At 42.4% G+C, this 15,811-nt stretch overlaps 1 protein-coding gene across 1 annotated transcript in view; it reads left to right on the top strand.

Annotated features, from left to right (window-relative positions):
- The first annotated feature begins 264 nt into the window (after positions 1-264).
- The window catches only part of dnah7 (dynein, axonemal, heavy chain 7), a 200,263-nt gene continuing 184,716 nt past the window's right edge, over positions 265-15,811 (top strand). The window contains exons 1-11 of the mRNA XM_071356079.1: positions 265-617; positions 9,184-9,255; positions 9,495-9,597; positions 10,036-10,216; positions 10,357-10,447; positions 10,562-10,742; positions 10,920-10,992; positions 11,319-11,444; positions 11,611-11,730; positions 13,613-13,796; positions 13,986-14,165. Coding sequence (XP_071212180.1) covers positions 606-617; positions 9,184-9,255; positions 9,495-9,597; positions 10,036-10,216; positions 10,357-10,447; positions 10,562-10,742; positions 10,920-10,992; positions 11,319-11,444; positions 11,611-11,730; positions 13,613-13,796; positions 13,986-14,165 — 1,323 coding nt within the window. The 5' untranslated portion in view covers positions 265-605. The remainder of the gene's footprint in view (positions 618-9,183; positions 9,256-9,494; positions 9,598-10,035; positions 10,217-10,356; positions 10,448-10,561; positions 10,743-10,919; positions 10,993-11,318; positions 11,445-11,610; positions 11,731-13,612; positions 13,797-13,985; positions 14,166-15,811) is intronic.

Below are 15,811 nucleotides of genomic sequence, written 5' to 3'. Positions count from 1 at the left end.
TGGGCTGGCAGTCTACACTGTTCTTCAAGCAAATGCGATTTGGCGGAAATTGTTAAAAGTAGTCATTGTGCATAGAGTTGTATGGGTTGTTTAAATAAACAATCATTCGTTTATGTTTGACATACATTTTAAAGGGAAAAATCTGAGTCTCGCGTAATTCCGTTATTATGGAATTGCCCTGAAGCCTCATGTACAGGAATAGGCGTGGTTGAGAGGAGGCATGTCGCGTCGCTTCCTTAGCAACCAAAATGGCAAGTGGCAACAGCTCGCTGTCGAGAAATATACTTACTTGGCTGATTTTAGCTATGAAAGAAACCAGATAACGCCACATTTGATGGGCAAACAATTGCTAGATACTTGTAAAAAAAAAAGAATAAGTTATTAGCAAGCTTTGCATAGAAGGAACATGCAGGTTTCTTAGTTGTAGCGTTTTGCGAAAGTTGTGGTGACATTATTTTATGTGCTGCTAACGTTGCTACGTTACCTCCTCTAACTAACGTTAGCTGACTTCGACCAATATTTGAAACGGTTACAAAGTTACATTTGTTTAAATACGGCAATCACTAGTATGTAGAGGATAACATAATTTCTTTACATTCTTCAACATGGAAACTCAGGTGAGTTTGCTCTAACATGACCCACATAATGTTAGCTAAGTTACTTAAGTTGGTTGAGATGGAACCTGAACGAAAAAATTAGGTTGAGACGGAAATCCAACATATCAATTATTAATTTATAGACAAACTGGAATTAAAGCCAGACTAAGTCAGTGGCACAGATGGAACTGTCCAAGTAGAAGACACATCAAACTCCTTCAAATGTTGATATTTGTTTGTGTTGACAACCAAACATAATTCAATTTCACTAAATATCTTTACATTTGAAATCAACCAGTGCTTGAAACCACGAGGCCATTTTGTTTATTTTTTTTGCGGTTGAATCCTGTGTGAAATTGAAACAATAGCTTTTGATGCCTTTGTAAATAGCATTATTAATTTGCTGCTCTGTTAAACCTACCCTTTGGCATGACTCAACAATCATTCTCACATTGGTAATATTCATTGGAAAATATCAAAGCTAAGCAGGGCTGGGCTTGGCTTGGTTAAAACCATGGATGGGAGAAACAAAAGGTAGCTTTAGATAGACACATTCTCCAGTAAGAGGTGCCTCCCAGCCTATTGTTTATTTTTTTTTCTGATAGTGTACATAACGTTGAAGATCTGACGTTGTCTTAAAGGTACAGATTAAACATATTTTATACAAGGTTTGTCTATGTTAAAATTTGGTTACCATGATGACATAATCCTGTGGTTGAAATTGAATCCTGAAAACAATTGACGTCTTCTGGCTGGGGGAGTTTTGTTAAGTGTGCCAACACTTGCTCTGAACATTAACATGCATCACTTGCGGTACGCTATTGGAAATATAAGGTCGGAACGTATCTTGCATATCAGCGAGAAATAGTTTTTGAAAAAAAAAAGGTCAAATTTACCTTTATAGGATTAACGTAAACTCGTACATCACCTTGGTCCGTACAATTGCCCTTATTTTAGCGCTCCAAAAACGTAATACTTCCAGATCAACTGTAATGTCAATACCATTGTAAAGCACAATTTCTCCCCTTTCCAACAGAATCAATTACATGACCTAAACACTGCCCGTTTCTGCATAATTCAAGCAGGCAATGAGCCCCGTCGGGTCTTTTTAAAAATGGCGGGTGGGGAAGCAAAACTAATGCGTGATAGTGAGAAGGACAGATGTCGTGTGGGAAAATTGCTTTTTTCACTCGATCTGTCCAACTTATCGCCTCTAAAATGTAAATAAAACACTATAAAGAGTTTATATAATGTGTCATTACATACCTATTTGAAGGTTTGTGTCGAATTTGAATCGGGTTTTTAGGGCGGTGCTAAAGTGATCTTAGAAGTAAACAGCGGCTTTGAGAATGATGATCGCATGCAATGATGACGCAAAAAATGACTAGGTATCCCCCCCTTACCCCCGTCACTGTCCATTTCTTGTTTTTAAACGATGAGAGAAGTGCTACACCTGGTGGAGAGAGATTGTAAGACAGAAATAGTTGCTTTATGCGTGCTGTACGTTACGACATGACACGTCAAGATATAACGGAGGGTCCGTTTTTTCAACTTTTCTCCAATACTATAGAGCCATTACCATGTCGATCAACGCTTGAATAGAAACCTAGTTCACACCCCCGATTTTGAAGTCAACACAGTCGCTACAGTTCCATTAGTTTTCTTTGTTGCCTCGTTTGAATGTCGCGGTTACGCACATTTGTACGGAATGGGGTGAGTTTACGTTAGGGTTTCCACGGCCATATTTCAGAGTCGACTACCTATGCTAATGATATATCTGCAACTCTGAACAGCTGTGTGTAAACAGAAGGCGTGTTGTCACTGAAAAATACTATCAGCGGCAACTGTGTTAAAACAGTTAAAACAGTGTACAGTAAGTGTATATTTTGCTTTGTGAAATTATTTTGATTTGATATCAAAGTAGAGGCCTTTATGTTTTTAGAACCGTACCGCAATTTTCGATTCATTTTCAGATGCAAACTCAGCAAAAAAAGAAACGTCCTCTCACTGTCAACTGTGTTTATTTTCAGCAAACTTAACATGTGTAAATATTTGTATGAACATAACAAGATTCAACAACTGAGACATAAACTGAACAAGTTCCACAGACATGTGGCTAACAGAAATGGAATAATGTGTCCCTGAACAAATGGGGGGTCAAAATCAAAGTAACAGTCAGTATCTGGTGTGGCCACCAGCTGCATTAAGTACTGCAGTGCATCTCCTCCTCATGGTCTACACCATATTTGCTAGTTCTTGCTGTGAGATGTTACCCTACTCTTCCACCAAGGCACCTGCAAGTTCCCGGATATTTCCGAGGGGAATGGCCCTAGCCCTCACTCTCCGATCCAACAGGTCCTAGATGTGCTCAATGGGAATGAGACCCGGGCTCTTCGCTGGCCAAGGCAGAACACTGACATTCCTGTCTTGCAGGAAATCACGCACAGAACGAGCAGTATGGCTGGTGGCATTGTCATGCTGGAGGGTCATGTCAGGATGAGCCTGCAGGAAGGGTACCACATGGGGGAGGAGGATGTCTTCCCTGTAATGCACAGCGTTGAGATTGCCTGCAATGACAACAAGCTCAATCCGATGATGCTGTGACACACCGCCCCAGACCATGACGGACCCTCCACCTCCAAATCCATCCCACTCCAGAGTACATTGCGGACAGTCTGAGCACTGATGGAGGGATTGTGCATTCCTGGTGTAACTCGTTGTTGTTGCCATCCTGTACCTGTCCCGCAGGTGTTGTGTTTGAATGTACCAATCCTGTGCAGGTGTTGTTACACGTGGTTTGCCCCTGCGAGGACAATCAGCTGTCCGTCCTGTCTCCCTGTAGCGCTGTCTTAGGCGTCTCACAGTACGGCCATTGCAATTTATTGCCCTGGCCACATCTGCAGTCCTCATGTCTCCTTGCAGCATGCCTAACGCACATTCACGCAGTTGAGCAGGGACCCTGGGCATCTTTCATTTGGTGTTTTTCAGAGTCAGTAGAAAGGTCTCTTTAGTGTCCTAAGTTTTCATAACTGTGACCGTAATTGCCTACCGTCTGGAAGCTGACAGTGTCTTAACGACCGTTCCACAGTTGCCTGTTCGTTAATTGTTTATGGTTCATTGAACAAGCATGGGAAACAGTGTTTAAACCCTTTCCAATGAAGATCTGTGAAGTTATTTGGATTTTTACGAATTATCTTTGAAAGACAGGGTCCTGAAAAAGGGCCGTTTCTTTTTTTGCTGAGTTTAGTATTTGGCTGTTTTAGCAGCCATAGCCAATTAGCCTTTAAACAGAACATGTAAGGTCCTTGGACTATAAGGAGTAACGTTAGGCTCCTTTTGTCCATTATTCAGCTATGGAACAGCAGGACAGACTGTGGCTTAAAATACATTTTGAAGCTACATTATTTGTTTACAAAGATTGAAATTACAACAAAAACATAAACATTTGCATAATATTGTTATGTAGCTAGGCTATACTTACATTCTTCAGCACTCAGTGGATATACAGTCATTTAAAAAAGTAAATACACCCCCTGGAAAGTAATTATATATATTTTTTTTTACATATTTGGACACATGGTTATTTGAGCTAAATTCCATCCACATTCATCGATAAATGTAACCCAATTTAACAAATCACAACAACAAAAAACGTTGAAAATGTTATTCAATTAAAATAAACAAAAATGCAATTTCCTTATGTGGAAAAAGTTAGTACACCCCTACCTTTACCATCACATAAAATGGTTAAAATTAGAATCAGGTGCACCAAAACAGGTGCTAATGATTAGAAAATCAGTAGAGAGTAACTTGGTCTGGTTGGTTTTAACCATTTGGGTGTGTGATAACACATCATGCCACTATCAAAATAGCTATCCAAGGCCCTTAGAATAAATATTATTGATGCCCATGAGTCGTGAGGAATTACAAATATATTTCCAAGCATTTCGAAGTACATCATTCCACTGTCCGATAGATCATCTGCAAATGGAGAAAATTCCAGACCACTGGCAATCTACCTAGGACAGGTCGTCCCACCAAATTCAGCCTAATAGCTGACAGAAAGATGCTCATAGAAGTCTTAAAGAACCCCAGGGTAACATCAAGGGATCTACAGGCCTCTCTTGCCACAATCAATGTCGAAGTGTATGAGTCAACTGTCAGAAAGAGACTGGACAAACTTGGCCTACATGGGAGGTCAGGCAGGAAGAAGCCTCTGCTCTCAAAAAAGAATATCAAGACACAACTGACATCTCCAGACAACATCTGGGTAAAGACCAAACTACTGGAACAATGTGATCTAGACAGGCAAAAACAAAACACTGCCTTTGAACAGAAGAACCTCACCAACAGTAAAGTGTGGAGGCGGTGGCATTATGGTTTGGGGCTGCTTTGCTGCCTCAGGGCCTGGCCAACTTGCCATCATTGAGTCAACCTTGAATTCCATATTGTACCAGAGAATTATTGAGGAGAATGTGAGGCCATCTGTCAAAAAGCTGAAGCTGAACCGGACGTGGATCTTGCAACAGAACAATGATCCAAAACACACAAGCAAAGCTAAAACAGAATGTCTCAAAAAGAAGAAATGTGGGGTTATGGAATGGCCGAGTCAAAGCCCAGATCTCAATCCTGTCAAAATGCTGTGGGTGGACTTGAAGCGGGCCGTGTATGCAAGAAAGCCCTCGAACATGACACAATTGAATCAGTACTGTAAAGAAGAATGGGCAAAAATGCCTCCCAGTCGATGTAAAAGACTGATACAGTTACTAGAAACGGCTACAATAAGTTATTTCAGCCAAAGGGGGCAACACCAGCTATTGAAACTATTATTTTTTTCTGCATTTCTTTTGATTTTCGATTAATAAAGTATAATCTTTCATATATATATATATATATTGTGTTGTTTAAGTGTTCCCTTTATATCACACTCAAAAAAATAAAGGGAACACTTAAACAACACAATATATATATATGAAAGATTATACTTATATATATATATATATATATATCCATCAATACTTTATATACACTGCTCAAAAAAATAAAGGGAACACTTAAACAACACAATGTAACTCCAAGTCAATCACACTTCTGTGAAATCAAACTGTCCACTTAGGAAGCAACACTGATTGACAATAAATTTCACATGCTGTTGTGCAAATGGAATAGACAACAGGTGGAAATTATAGGCAATTAGCAAGACACCCCCAATAAAGGAGTGGTTCTGCAGGTGGTGACCACAGACCACTTCTCAGTTCCTATGCTTCCTGGCTGATGTTTTGGTCACTTTTGAATGCTGGCGGTGCTTTCACTCTAGTGGTAGCATGAGACGGAGTCTACAACCGACACAAGTGGCTCAGGTAGTGCAGCTCATCCAGGATGGCACATCAATGCGAGCTGTGGCAAGAAGGTTTGCTGTGTCTGTCAGCGTAGTGTCCAGAGCATGGAGGCGCTACCAGGAGACAGGCCAGTACATCAGGAGACGTGGAGGAGGCCGTAGGAGGGCAAAAACCCAGCAGCAGGACCGCTACCTCCGCCTTTGTGCAAGGAGGAGCAGGTGGAGCACTGCCAGAGCCCTGCAAAATGACCTCCAGCAGGCCACAAATGTGCATGTGTCTGCTCAAACGGTCAGAAACAGACTCCATGAGGGTGGTATGAGGGCCCGACGTCCACAGGTGGGGGTTGTGCTTACAGCCCAACACCGTGCAGGACGTTTGGCATTTGCCAGAGAACACCAAGATTGGCAAATTCGCCACTGGCGCCCTGTGCTCTTCACAGATGAAAGCAGGTTCACACTGAGCACATGTGACAGACGTGACAGAGTCTGGAGACGCCGTGGAGAACGTTCTGCTGCCTTCAACATCCTCCAGCATGACCGGTTTGGCGGTGGGTCAGTCATGGTGTGGGGTGGCATTTCTTTGGGGGGCCGCACAGCCCTCCATGTGCTCGCCAGAGGTAGCCTGACTGCCATTAGGTACCGAGATGAGATCCTCAGACCCCTTGTGAGACCATATGCTGGTGCGGTTGGCCCTGGGTTCCTCCTAATGCAAGACAATGCTAGACCTCATGTGCCTGGAGTGTGTCAGCAGTTCCTGCAAGAGGAAGGCATTGATGCTATGGACTGGCCCGCCCGTTCCCCAGACCTGAATCCAATTGAGCACATCTGGGACATCATGTCTCGTTCCATCCACCAATGCCACGTTGCACCACAGACTGTCCAGGAGTTGGCGGATGCTTTTGTCCAGGTCTGGGAGGAGATCCCTCAGGAGACCATCCGCCACGTCATCAGGAGCATGCCCAGGCGTTTTAGGGAGGTCATACAGGCACGTGGAGGCCACACACACTACTGAGCCTCATTTTGACTTGTTTTAAGGACATTACATCAAAGTTGGATCAGCCTGTAGTGTGGTTTTCCACTTTAATTTTGAGTGTGACTCCAAATCCAGACCTCCATGGGTTGATAAATTTGATTTCCATTGATCATATTTGTGTGATTTTGTTGTCAGCACAGAAAAAAGTATTTAATAAGAATATTTCATTAATTCAGATCTAGGATGTGTTATTTTAGTGTTCCCTTGATTTTTTTGAGCAGTGTATATATACACACACACAGTACCAGTCAAAAGTTTGGACACATCCAGGGTTTTTCTATATTTCTACTATTTAATACATTTTAGAATAATACTGAAGACAAACTATGAAATAACACATATGGAATCATGTAGTAACCAAAAAAGTGACAATTCTTCAAAGTAGCCACCCGTTGCCTTGATGACAGCTTTGCACACTCTTGGCATTCTCTCAACCAGCTTCACCTGGAATGCTTTTCCAACAGTCTTGAAGGAGTTCCCACATAATATGCTGAGCACTTGTTGGCTGCTTTTCCTTTACTCTGCGGTCCAACTCATCCCAAACCATCTCAATTGGTTTGAGGTCGGGTGATTGTGTAGACCAGGTCATCTGATGCAGCACTCCAACACTCTCCTTCTTGGTCAAATAGCCCTTACACAGCCTGGAGGTTGGTTGGGTCATTGTCCTGTTGAAAAACAAATGATAGTCCCACTAAGCGCAACCCAGATGGGATGGCGTATCGCTGCAGAATGCTGCGGTAGCCATGCTGGTTAAGTGTGCCTTGAATTCTAAATAAATCACGGACAGCGTCTCCAGCAAAGCACCCCCACACCTTCTCCTCCATTCTTCACGGTGGGATCCACACCTGCGGAGATCATCCATTCACCTACTCTGCATCTCAAAAAGAAACTGCGGTTGGAACCAAAAATCTCAAATTGGACAGATTTTCACCTGTCTAAAGTCCATTACTCGTGTTTCTTGGCCCAAGCAAGTCTCTTCTTCTTATTGGTGTCCTTTCGTAGTGGTTTCTTTGCAGCAATTCGAGCATGAAGGCCTGATTCACGCCGTCTCCTCTGAACAGTTGATGTTGAGATGTATCTGTTACTTGAACTCTGTGAAGCATTTATTTTGGCTGCAATTTCTGAGGCTGTAACTCTAATGAACTTATCCTCTGCAGCAGAGGTAACACTGGGTCTTCCTTTCCTGTGGCGGTCCTCATGAGATCCAGTTTCATCATAGCGCTTGATGGCTTTTGTCACTGCACTTCAAGAAACATTCAAAGTTCTTAAAATTTTCTGGATTGACTGACCTTAATTTCTTAAAGTAGTGATGGACTGTCATTTCTCTTTGCTTATTTGAACTGTTCTTGCCGTAATTTGGACTTGGTCTTTTACCAAATAGGGTTATTTGGTAAAACAACACAACTGATTGGCTCAAATGCATTAAGAAGGAAAGAAATTCCACAAATTAACTTTTAACTGTGCACACCTGTTAATTGAAATGCATTCTAGGTGACTACCTCATGAAGCTGGTTGAGAGATTGCCATGAGTGTGCAAAGCTTTTTTGGTTACTACATGATTCCATATGTGTTATTTCGTAGTTTTGATGTCTTCACTATTATTCTACAATGTAGAGAATAAAAAAAATCCCATAATGTCAAGCAAAGAGGCACTGAGTTTGAAGGTAGGCCGTGAAATACATCCACAGGTACACCTCCAATTGACTCAAATTATGTCAATTAGCCTATCAGAAGCTTCTAAAGCCATGACACCATTTTCTGGAATTTTCCAAGCTGTTTAAAGGCACAGTCAACTTAGTGTATGTAAACTTCTGACCCACTGGAATTGTGATACAATTAAATAATCTGTAAACTGTTCTCAATTTGCCTACCTGGTTAAATAAAGGTGAAATAAAAATAAATAAAAACAATTGTTGGAAAAAATACTTGTGTCATGCACAAAGTAGATGTCCTAACCGACTTGCCAAAACTATAGTTTCTTATTTTTAATACATTTGCAAAAATTTTGAAGGACCTGTTTTCACTTTGTCATTATGGGGTATTGTGTATAGATTGATGAGGGGAACATTTAATTTAATCCATTTTAGAAAAAGGATGTCACAAAATGTGGAAAAAGTCAGGGCATCTGAATCATTTCCGATTGTTACTCAGTGACATTTGTCATGTCCAGCTAGCCACCTAGGTCCGAATGACAATGTTCAACGTTCCCTTCACAGAAGTCTTTGCATAATAAGAAGCTGACCAAGATCCCTGACAGTCCAAACCGCCTCCTACCACAGCTTCCACAGGTACGCTCCCTAACATCAGTCTCCCAGGCTTTGGCAATTGCTAACCAGTAAGCCGATGTAACAGATAAGTTTGTCCAATATAGACTAAGCATAATGTCTTGGCTTTGCTTCATAGAAAGTGTGGGTGGTGTAACTCAAATAACTAACCATCTAATTGTTACATTTCCAATTATTTTAATTTATTAGTCCCGTACTCTCTCGTTTTGCACTAAACTATTCAATTATATCTGTCTTCAAAGATCCGCTCCAAACCCCAGTGGCAGGAGACAGCTCCTGCCTTTGTCCTGCAGCCGCCAGTCAGAGGAGAGTCCCATGGCTTTGGGGCGGCAGTTAGACTGTCCAGTAAGTTATGTTCTCACTGATGTAGCAAATTGGACATAGTTTCAACTTCGTTATAGTTTTCAAAACATAATTAACCAAAGGTGACTCTAATGGAGAACAGCATATTGTATGTTGCAATCAATGAGTAGACATAGCTCCTTACAATAAGAACAATACTTTTTGAACATACACACACCCTCCACAAACTGTAAATTGAGTGGTAAAAAAATTATGGATTTTATAACTGACTTCCCTCACCATGTTTTTTTCTTAGCCTCACATACTGTAACTGCGTGGAATATATTCCCATCACCCCAATGCCCCATATGTTTCTTTGTGACCTATATGATAAAGTCCATCCACTGTAACTGTGTGGAGAAGGCAATACTATGCTTTATAATCCCCCCCCGTAAGTGTCTTATGTGACCTATAATGACGTGTTTCCACTGTCCACTGTAGGAGATGTGCTGGGTGGAGGGTCGGGGACCAGGCGTTACCAGAGCCTGAGCAGAGGCGTGGAGGACTCCCAGGGCAGAGAGGCTGGCCTGTCATCAGAGTCCTCCAAACATCGCAGCAGTAGCCACACTCAGCCCAAAAAAGACCGGGAGCAGTTCCGCAGTGCCCTGGTCGGCATAATCCTGTGAGTCCAATCAATCAATCCATACATTGCCTATTCATCTCCATCCATCCAAGCATCCACACACCGACTCACTTGACATTCGGTAGCACTTTTCACTGAAATACAACATTCTCCTTTCACCAAATTACCCCGTGTTTCAGGCAGCATGAGTCTGCCAGTGGCAAAACCATTGTGGAGGACAGTCAGCCCCCTACCTGTGGGTCCCCCACAGCTACAGAGAAGGATATCCTGGTAAGGGAAGGTGACATTTTGGGGTATATTGTTAATTAATAGGTCCAAAAATGAATGTAGCAACTGTGGATTAGCTCTTTAATGTGTCTTATCTTTTTATGTCCACCTTGCCAGAGATATTACTATTACATCCGCAATGGGATCGACACAGAGCATGTGGCAGCCATGGAGGACTCTTGGCTGGAGAATGTTCTGGACCTGGTGCCCACTCACCTGAAGAGGCTGACTAGGACCATAGAGCTGCTATCAGACGAGATGAAGGAGGACTACCTTCTCAGTGTGAAGAAAGCCATCGGTACCTAACCCAACACAAATCCATCTTTGTTCTTTAAATTATCATTAAGGCATATCTGTCTGTAGACTCAGATTTTTCTCTAGGTTCTGTTCTAAAATGTGCATATCTATTATTAGCCTTTTGCTGCACAGTCTTGCTTTTTAATTAGTCATGTTGTTTTGTTGCCGCTGTTTGCAGTGGATTTCGTACTTCGGGACCCGAGGGAAAACGATGAAGACAAGGTCAAAGATGTTCCTCCTCACAGAGTTGAGTAAGTCCCATAACATGGAGAGAGAATGTGACAATGTGTGCAGTACTTTGAAACACACTTGGTCCTATTACATGGACAAGAAACCACATGGGCTCAGATTAATTACCTATAGAAAAAAAGGAATGTCCCCTGAGTGTTTTGTTGCTCCCGAACTTGGTTGTTTAATAAAGCAACATTTTGACCGTCGTGGTCTTCAGTTACTTGACGAAGACCATGTTGGTTGAAATGTTCTAATTATCCTTTTTTTGTCAAATTGTATTCCTCTTAAAAATATTAAACTTCTTCTTATCCTCTTTTCCTTGCTGTACATAATTTTCACTCTTAAGAATGGAGGTGGTCCCTAAACCATGGAACAAATCATTCCTTTATGCCCAAAAGAGGATGAGAGACAAGCTGCATTCCATCAACCCCACTATGCTATCAGTGCTGGACCTGTGGCATGTGTCTTTCAAGTGAGTACACTTCTATCCTACCATCCTATTCTCATAGTCTTATTTCTTTCTATATTTTTCTTCTCTTTCACTGTCCCAAGCCTTTATATCCAGTATTGTCATCTTTTCTGCTCTATGTCTGCCTCTCTTTTTCTTTAATCTCTCACCCCCTGCGTTCTCCTTGTAGGAAGATGCGTCTCATCGATGTTGAGGAGTTCCAGAACAGGCAGGAGTCCATGGAGCTCTCCATCTTCCAGCATCTAGTCACCAGACACATTGAGTGTGCCAAGGACATCCTCCTCAAAAAGTATGAGTACATGTAATAGAGTAGGTTCCCACTGGACTAGAACCAGTGACCTGCATACTAACACTTTACACTTACATTTCCTGTCACCCCACAAAAGCCATGTCCCTTGCTGAAAAAGGAAACAACTACTTCAGGTCTCAGGAGGATTGATGTCACTTGCAGGATGAATACTACAAGTGCACTGCTAACTAGCAAGCGATTCCACATGGACTTTTGTTAGGTTCTGACAAACAGAGTGAAAAACTAGCAGACAAGTAGTCAAAGCTCAAACCATGTTTATTCACCCACTGGGTCAAAAGGCTGCAAAGACAAAGACATGTTTACACAAGCACATATATTTATACCCTCCTAGGCGGAGTCCACTCCTTGCACCTCTAGACAGTCAATACATCTCTGTTGCTAGGCAAGACCTTAAGTGGTGACTGTTCCTTCTCACTTCATCTGACCTGACCTCGGCCCGAATCCTCACTCCTTCTTAATTCACGGCTGTCCTACCTTATCTGTTACTGAAACCAGACGGTTACCATTTCCCTCTCCTTATAGGATCCTTGAGATTTAACAATAACATGTTCTAACAGAATGTAAGCTCTCTGCACTCCTCCTTCCTCACTCAGTAACTTTCCATACACCTAGTTGTTATCCCTCCATTGACCTCAACATATACATTCATTATACAGCAATCAAATAAGTTCTAATATGTTAACATGAAAAAGCATATTTCAAGCTATAATCCAACACTTGATACCAGTGGAGGCTGCTGAGGGGAGGTCGGCTCATTATAATGGCTGGAACGGAGCAAATGGAATGGCATCAAACACATGAAAACCATAGGTGTTTCTCAAAATGCACACTACTGTGCTCTGAGCATGCAAATTGGGGCATGGCAGGGTCAGAGTATGAGTAAAAATCAAGGCATGTGAAATGGAGCACACATTCGAGAAGCGTACTTCGTTTGTAAATATTTTCAAACATGCATCGATGCAAGCTTCAACGGAAATTATGCAAAGAAATATGACGCAGCAAAGTAAAAAAATGACGCACGATTTCTTGAAATCAATGGTGGACATTATATGAGCTGAAACGATAATGAAATGCTGACTATTCACATGTCATATGTTGCCTGACAACAATATTTTATCTTGATACGTTAATAAATGCATGCTGTGTTAGTTTTGGCATGTTTACCTGCCTACGTACCGTAGATCGCAAGGCCATGAGTCAATAGGGCTAACTGTCTAGCTACTACTGTTAGCTAGCCAGAAAGCCACAAAGAATTGTTAGGTAGCTACCCACGAAGAATTGACATCTATCTTGCATAATATTCATTTTTTTGTTCATTTTTACTTGTTAAACAGCCTGACTAGATAGATTTTTACGATTCACATATAGCTAGCTGATCGTTATGAAGTAAAACGGTTGCTTTGTGTATATCTTGTTTCGTCTATTGTTGCCATTGTCCTGGCTGGAAGAAGGTTCAGTGAATGGGGAGGTGAAACGTGAGGTAATACAGTAGGGGGAGTGCGAGTGCTTCTGAAATGTAATGTTTTATGCATTCCACACTCTCGTCCTCACAAGAACTTACTCAAGAGAACATCGTCGGAGATTACACTCGGCGCATGAGAGTGTGGAGCACAGTAGAATGCATATTGAGAAACACCCCATGTGTTATTTGATACCATTCCACTTATTCCGCTCCAACCATTACCATGAGCCCGTCTTCCCCAATTAAGGTGCCACCAACCTCCTGTGCTTGATACTACCAAACACCTAAAAATAACTAGCAGGCTTCCGAGGTGGCATGTCAGTGAAAAGTAGCATCTTAGCCGGGCTGTGTCTTGTCTTCCATTTCTATCCTATAACCTAACTTTGTGCTTATGAATAGGTGGTTTCCCGAAGTTCAGCACATTTACTACCAGGGGAACAAACGCAAGCTGGTCCCCAGCAACACCAACGCAGCCAAACTGCAGTCCTTCTTCAACTGTGTGGCTGCCCTGATGGCCTCACAGCTCCAGAGTCTAGCACTGGAGTCCATCCAGGATTACACACACCTCATTTCCCAGGACCCGGTAACTACAATACACACACACACACACACACACACACACACACACACACACACACACACACACACACACACACACACACACACACACACACACACACACACACACACACACACACACACACACACACACACACACACACACACGCTCAGTGTATGCCAGTCATTTTGATTTTAGGGTCCTATCTCCCAGTACTCGGTGAGGGCCTATGAGCACCCTGGCTTTGTCCTGCGTCTGATCCTGGATGAGAATGACATCAAGTTTGAGCCTGACTTCAAAGACTTTGAGGTCATCCTTCTCAACGTCTACGACATCATGCTGAAATCCATCAGCTTGGTGCCGCGCGTGGAGACCAAGCTCTACTCAGAATGGGTAATATATATATACAGTGGGGAGAACAAGTATTTGATACACTGCCGATTTTGCAGGTTTTCCTACTTACAAAGCATGTAGAGGTCTGTAATTTTTATCATAGGTACACTTCAACTGTGAGAGACGGAATCTAAAACAAAAATCCAGAAAATCACATTGTATGATTTTTAAGTAATTAATTTGCATTTTATTGCATGACATAAGTATTTGATCACCTACCAACCAGTAAGAATTCCGGCTCTCACAGACCTGTTAGTTTTTCTTTAAGAAGCCCTCCAGTTCTCCACTCATTACCTGTATTAACTGCACCTGTTTGAACTCGTTACCTGTATAAAAGACACCTGTCCACACACTCAATCAAACAGACTCCAACCTCTCCACAATGGCCAAGACCAGAGAGCTGTGTAAGGACATCAGGGATAAATTGTAGACCTGTACAATGCTGGGATGGGCTACAGGACAATAGCCAAGCAGCTTGGTGAGAAGGCAACAACTGTTGGCACAATTATTAGAAAATGGAAGAAGTTCAAGATGACGGTCAATCACCCTCGGTCTGGGGCTCCATGCAAGATCTCACCTCGTGGGGCATCAATGATCATGAGGAATGTGAGGGATCAGCCCAGAACTACACGGCAGGACCTGGTCAATGACCTGAAGAGAGCTGGGACCACAGTCTCAAAGAAAACCATTAGTAACACACTACGCCGTCATGGATTAAAATCCTGCAGCGCACGCAAGGTCCCCCTGCTCAAGCCAGCGCATGTCCAGGCCCGTCTGAAGTTTGCCAATGACCATCTGGATGATCCAGAGGAGGAATGGGAGAAGGTCATGTGGTCTGATGATTCAAAAATAGAGCTTTTTGGTCTAAACTCCACTCGCCGTGTTTGGAGGAAGAAGAAGGATGAGTACAACCCCAAGAACACCATCCCAACCGTGAAGCATGGAGGTGGAAACATAATTCTTTGGGGATGCTTTTCTGCAAAGGGGACAGGACGACTGCACCGTATTGAGGGGAGGATGGATGGGGCCATGTATTGCGAGATCTTAGCCAACAACCTCCTTCCCTCAGTAAGAGCATTGATGATGGGTCGTGGCTGGGTCTTCCAGCATGACAACGACCCGAAACACACAGCCAGGGCAACTAAGGAGTGGCTCCGTAAGAAGTATCTCAAGGTCCTGGAGTGGCCTAGCCAGTCTCCAGACCTGAACCCAATAGAAAATCTTTGGAGGGAGCTGAAAGTCCGTATTGCCCAGCGACAGCCCCGAAACCTGAAGGATCTGGAGAAGGTCTGTATGGAGGAGTGGGCCAAAATCCCTGCTGCAGTGTGTGCAAACCTGGTCAAGAACTACAGGAAACGTATGATCTCTGTAATTGCAAACAAAGGATTCTGTACCAAATATTAAGTTCTGCTTTTCTGATGTATCAAATACTTATGTCATGCAATAAAATGCTAATTAATTACTTAAAAATCATACAATGTGATTTTCTGGATTTTTGTTTTAGATTCCGTCTCTCACAGTTGAAGTGTACCTATGATAAAAATTACAGACCTCTACATGCTTTGTAAGTAGGAAAATATGCAAAATCAGCAGTGTATCAAATACTTGTTCTCCCCACTGTATATATATGTGTGTGTGTGTGTGTC

Source organism: Salvelinus alpinus, chromosome 20 (assembly GCF_045679555.1).
Source record: "Salvelinus alpinus chromosome 20, SLU_Salpinus.1, whole genome shotgun sequence".
Classification (NCBI taxonomy): Eukaryota; Metazoa; Chordata; class Actinopteri; order Salmoniformes; family Salmonidae; genus Salvelinus; species Salvelinus alpinus.
Note: the sequence above shows the minus strand (reverse complement) of the source record. Positions and strands in the feature narration are given on the sequence as shown.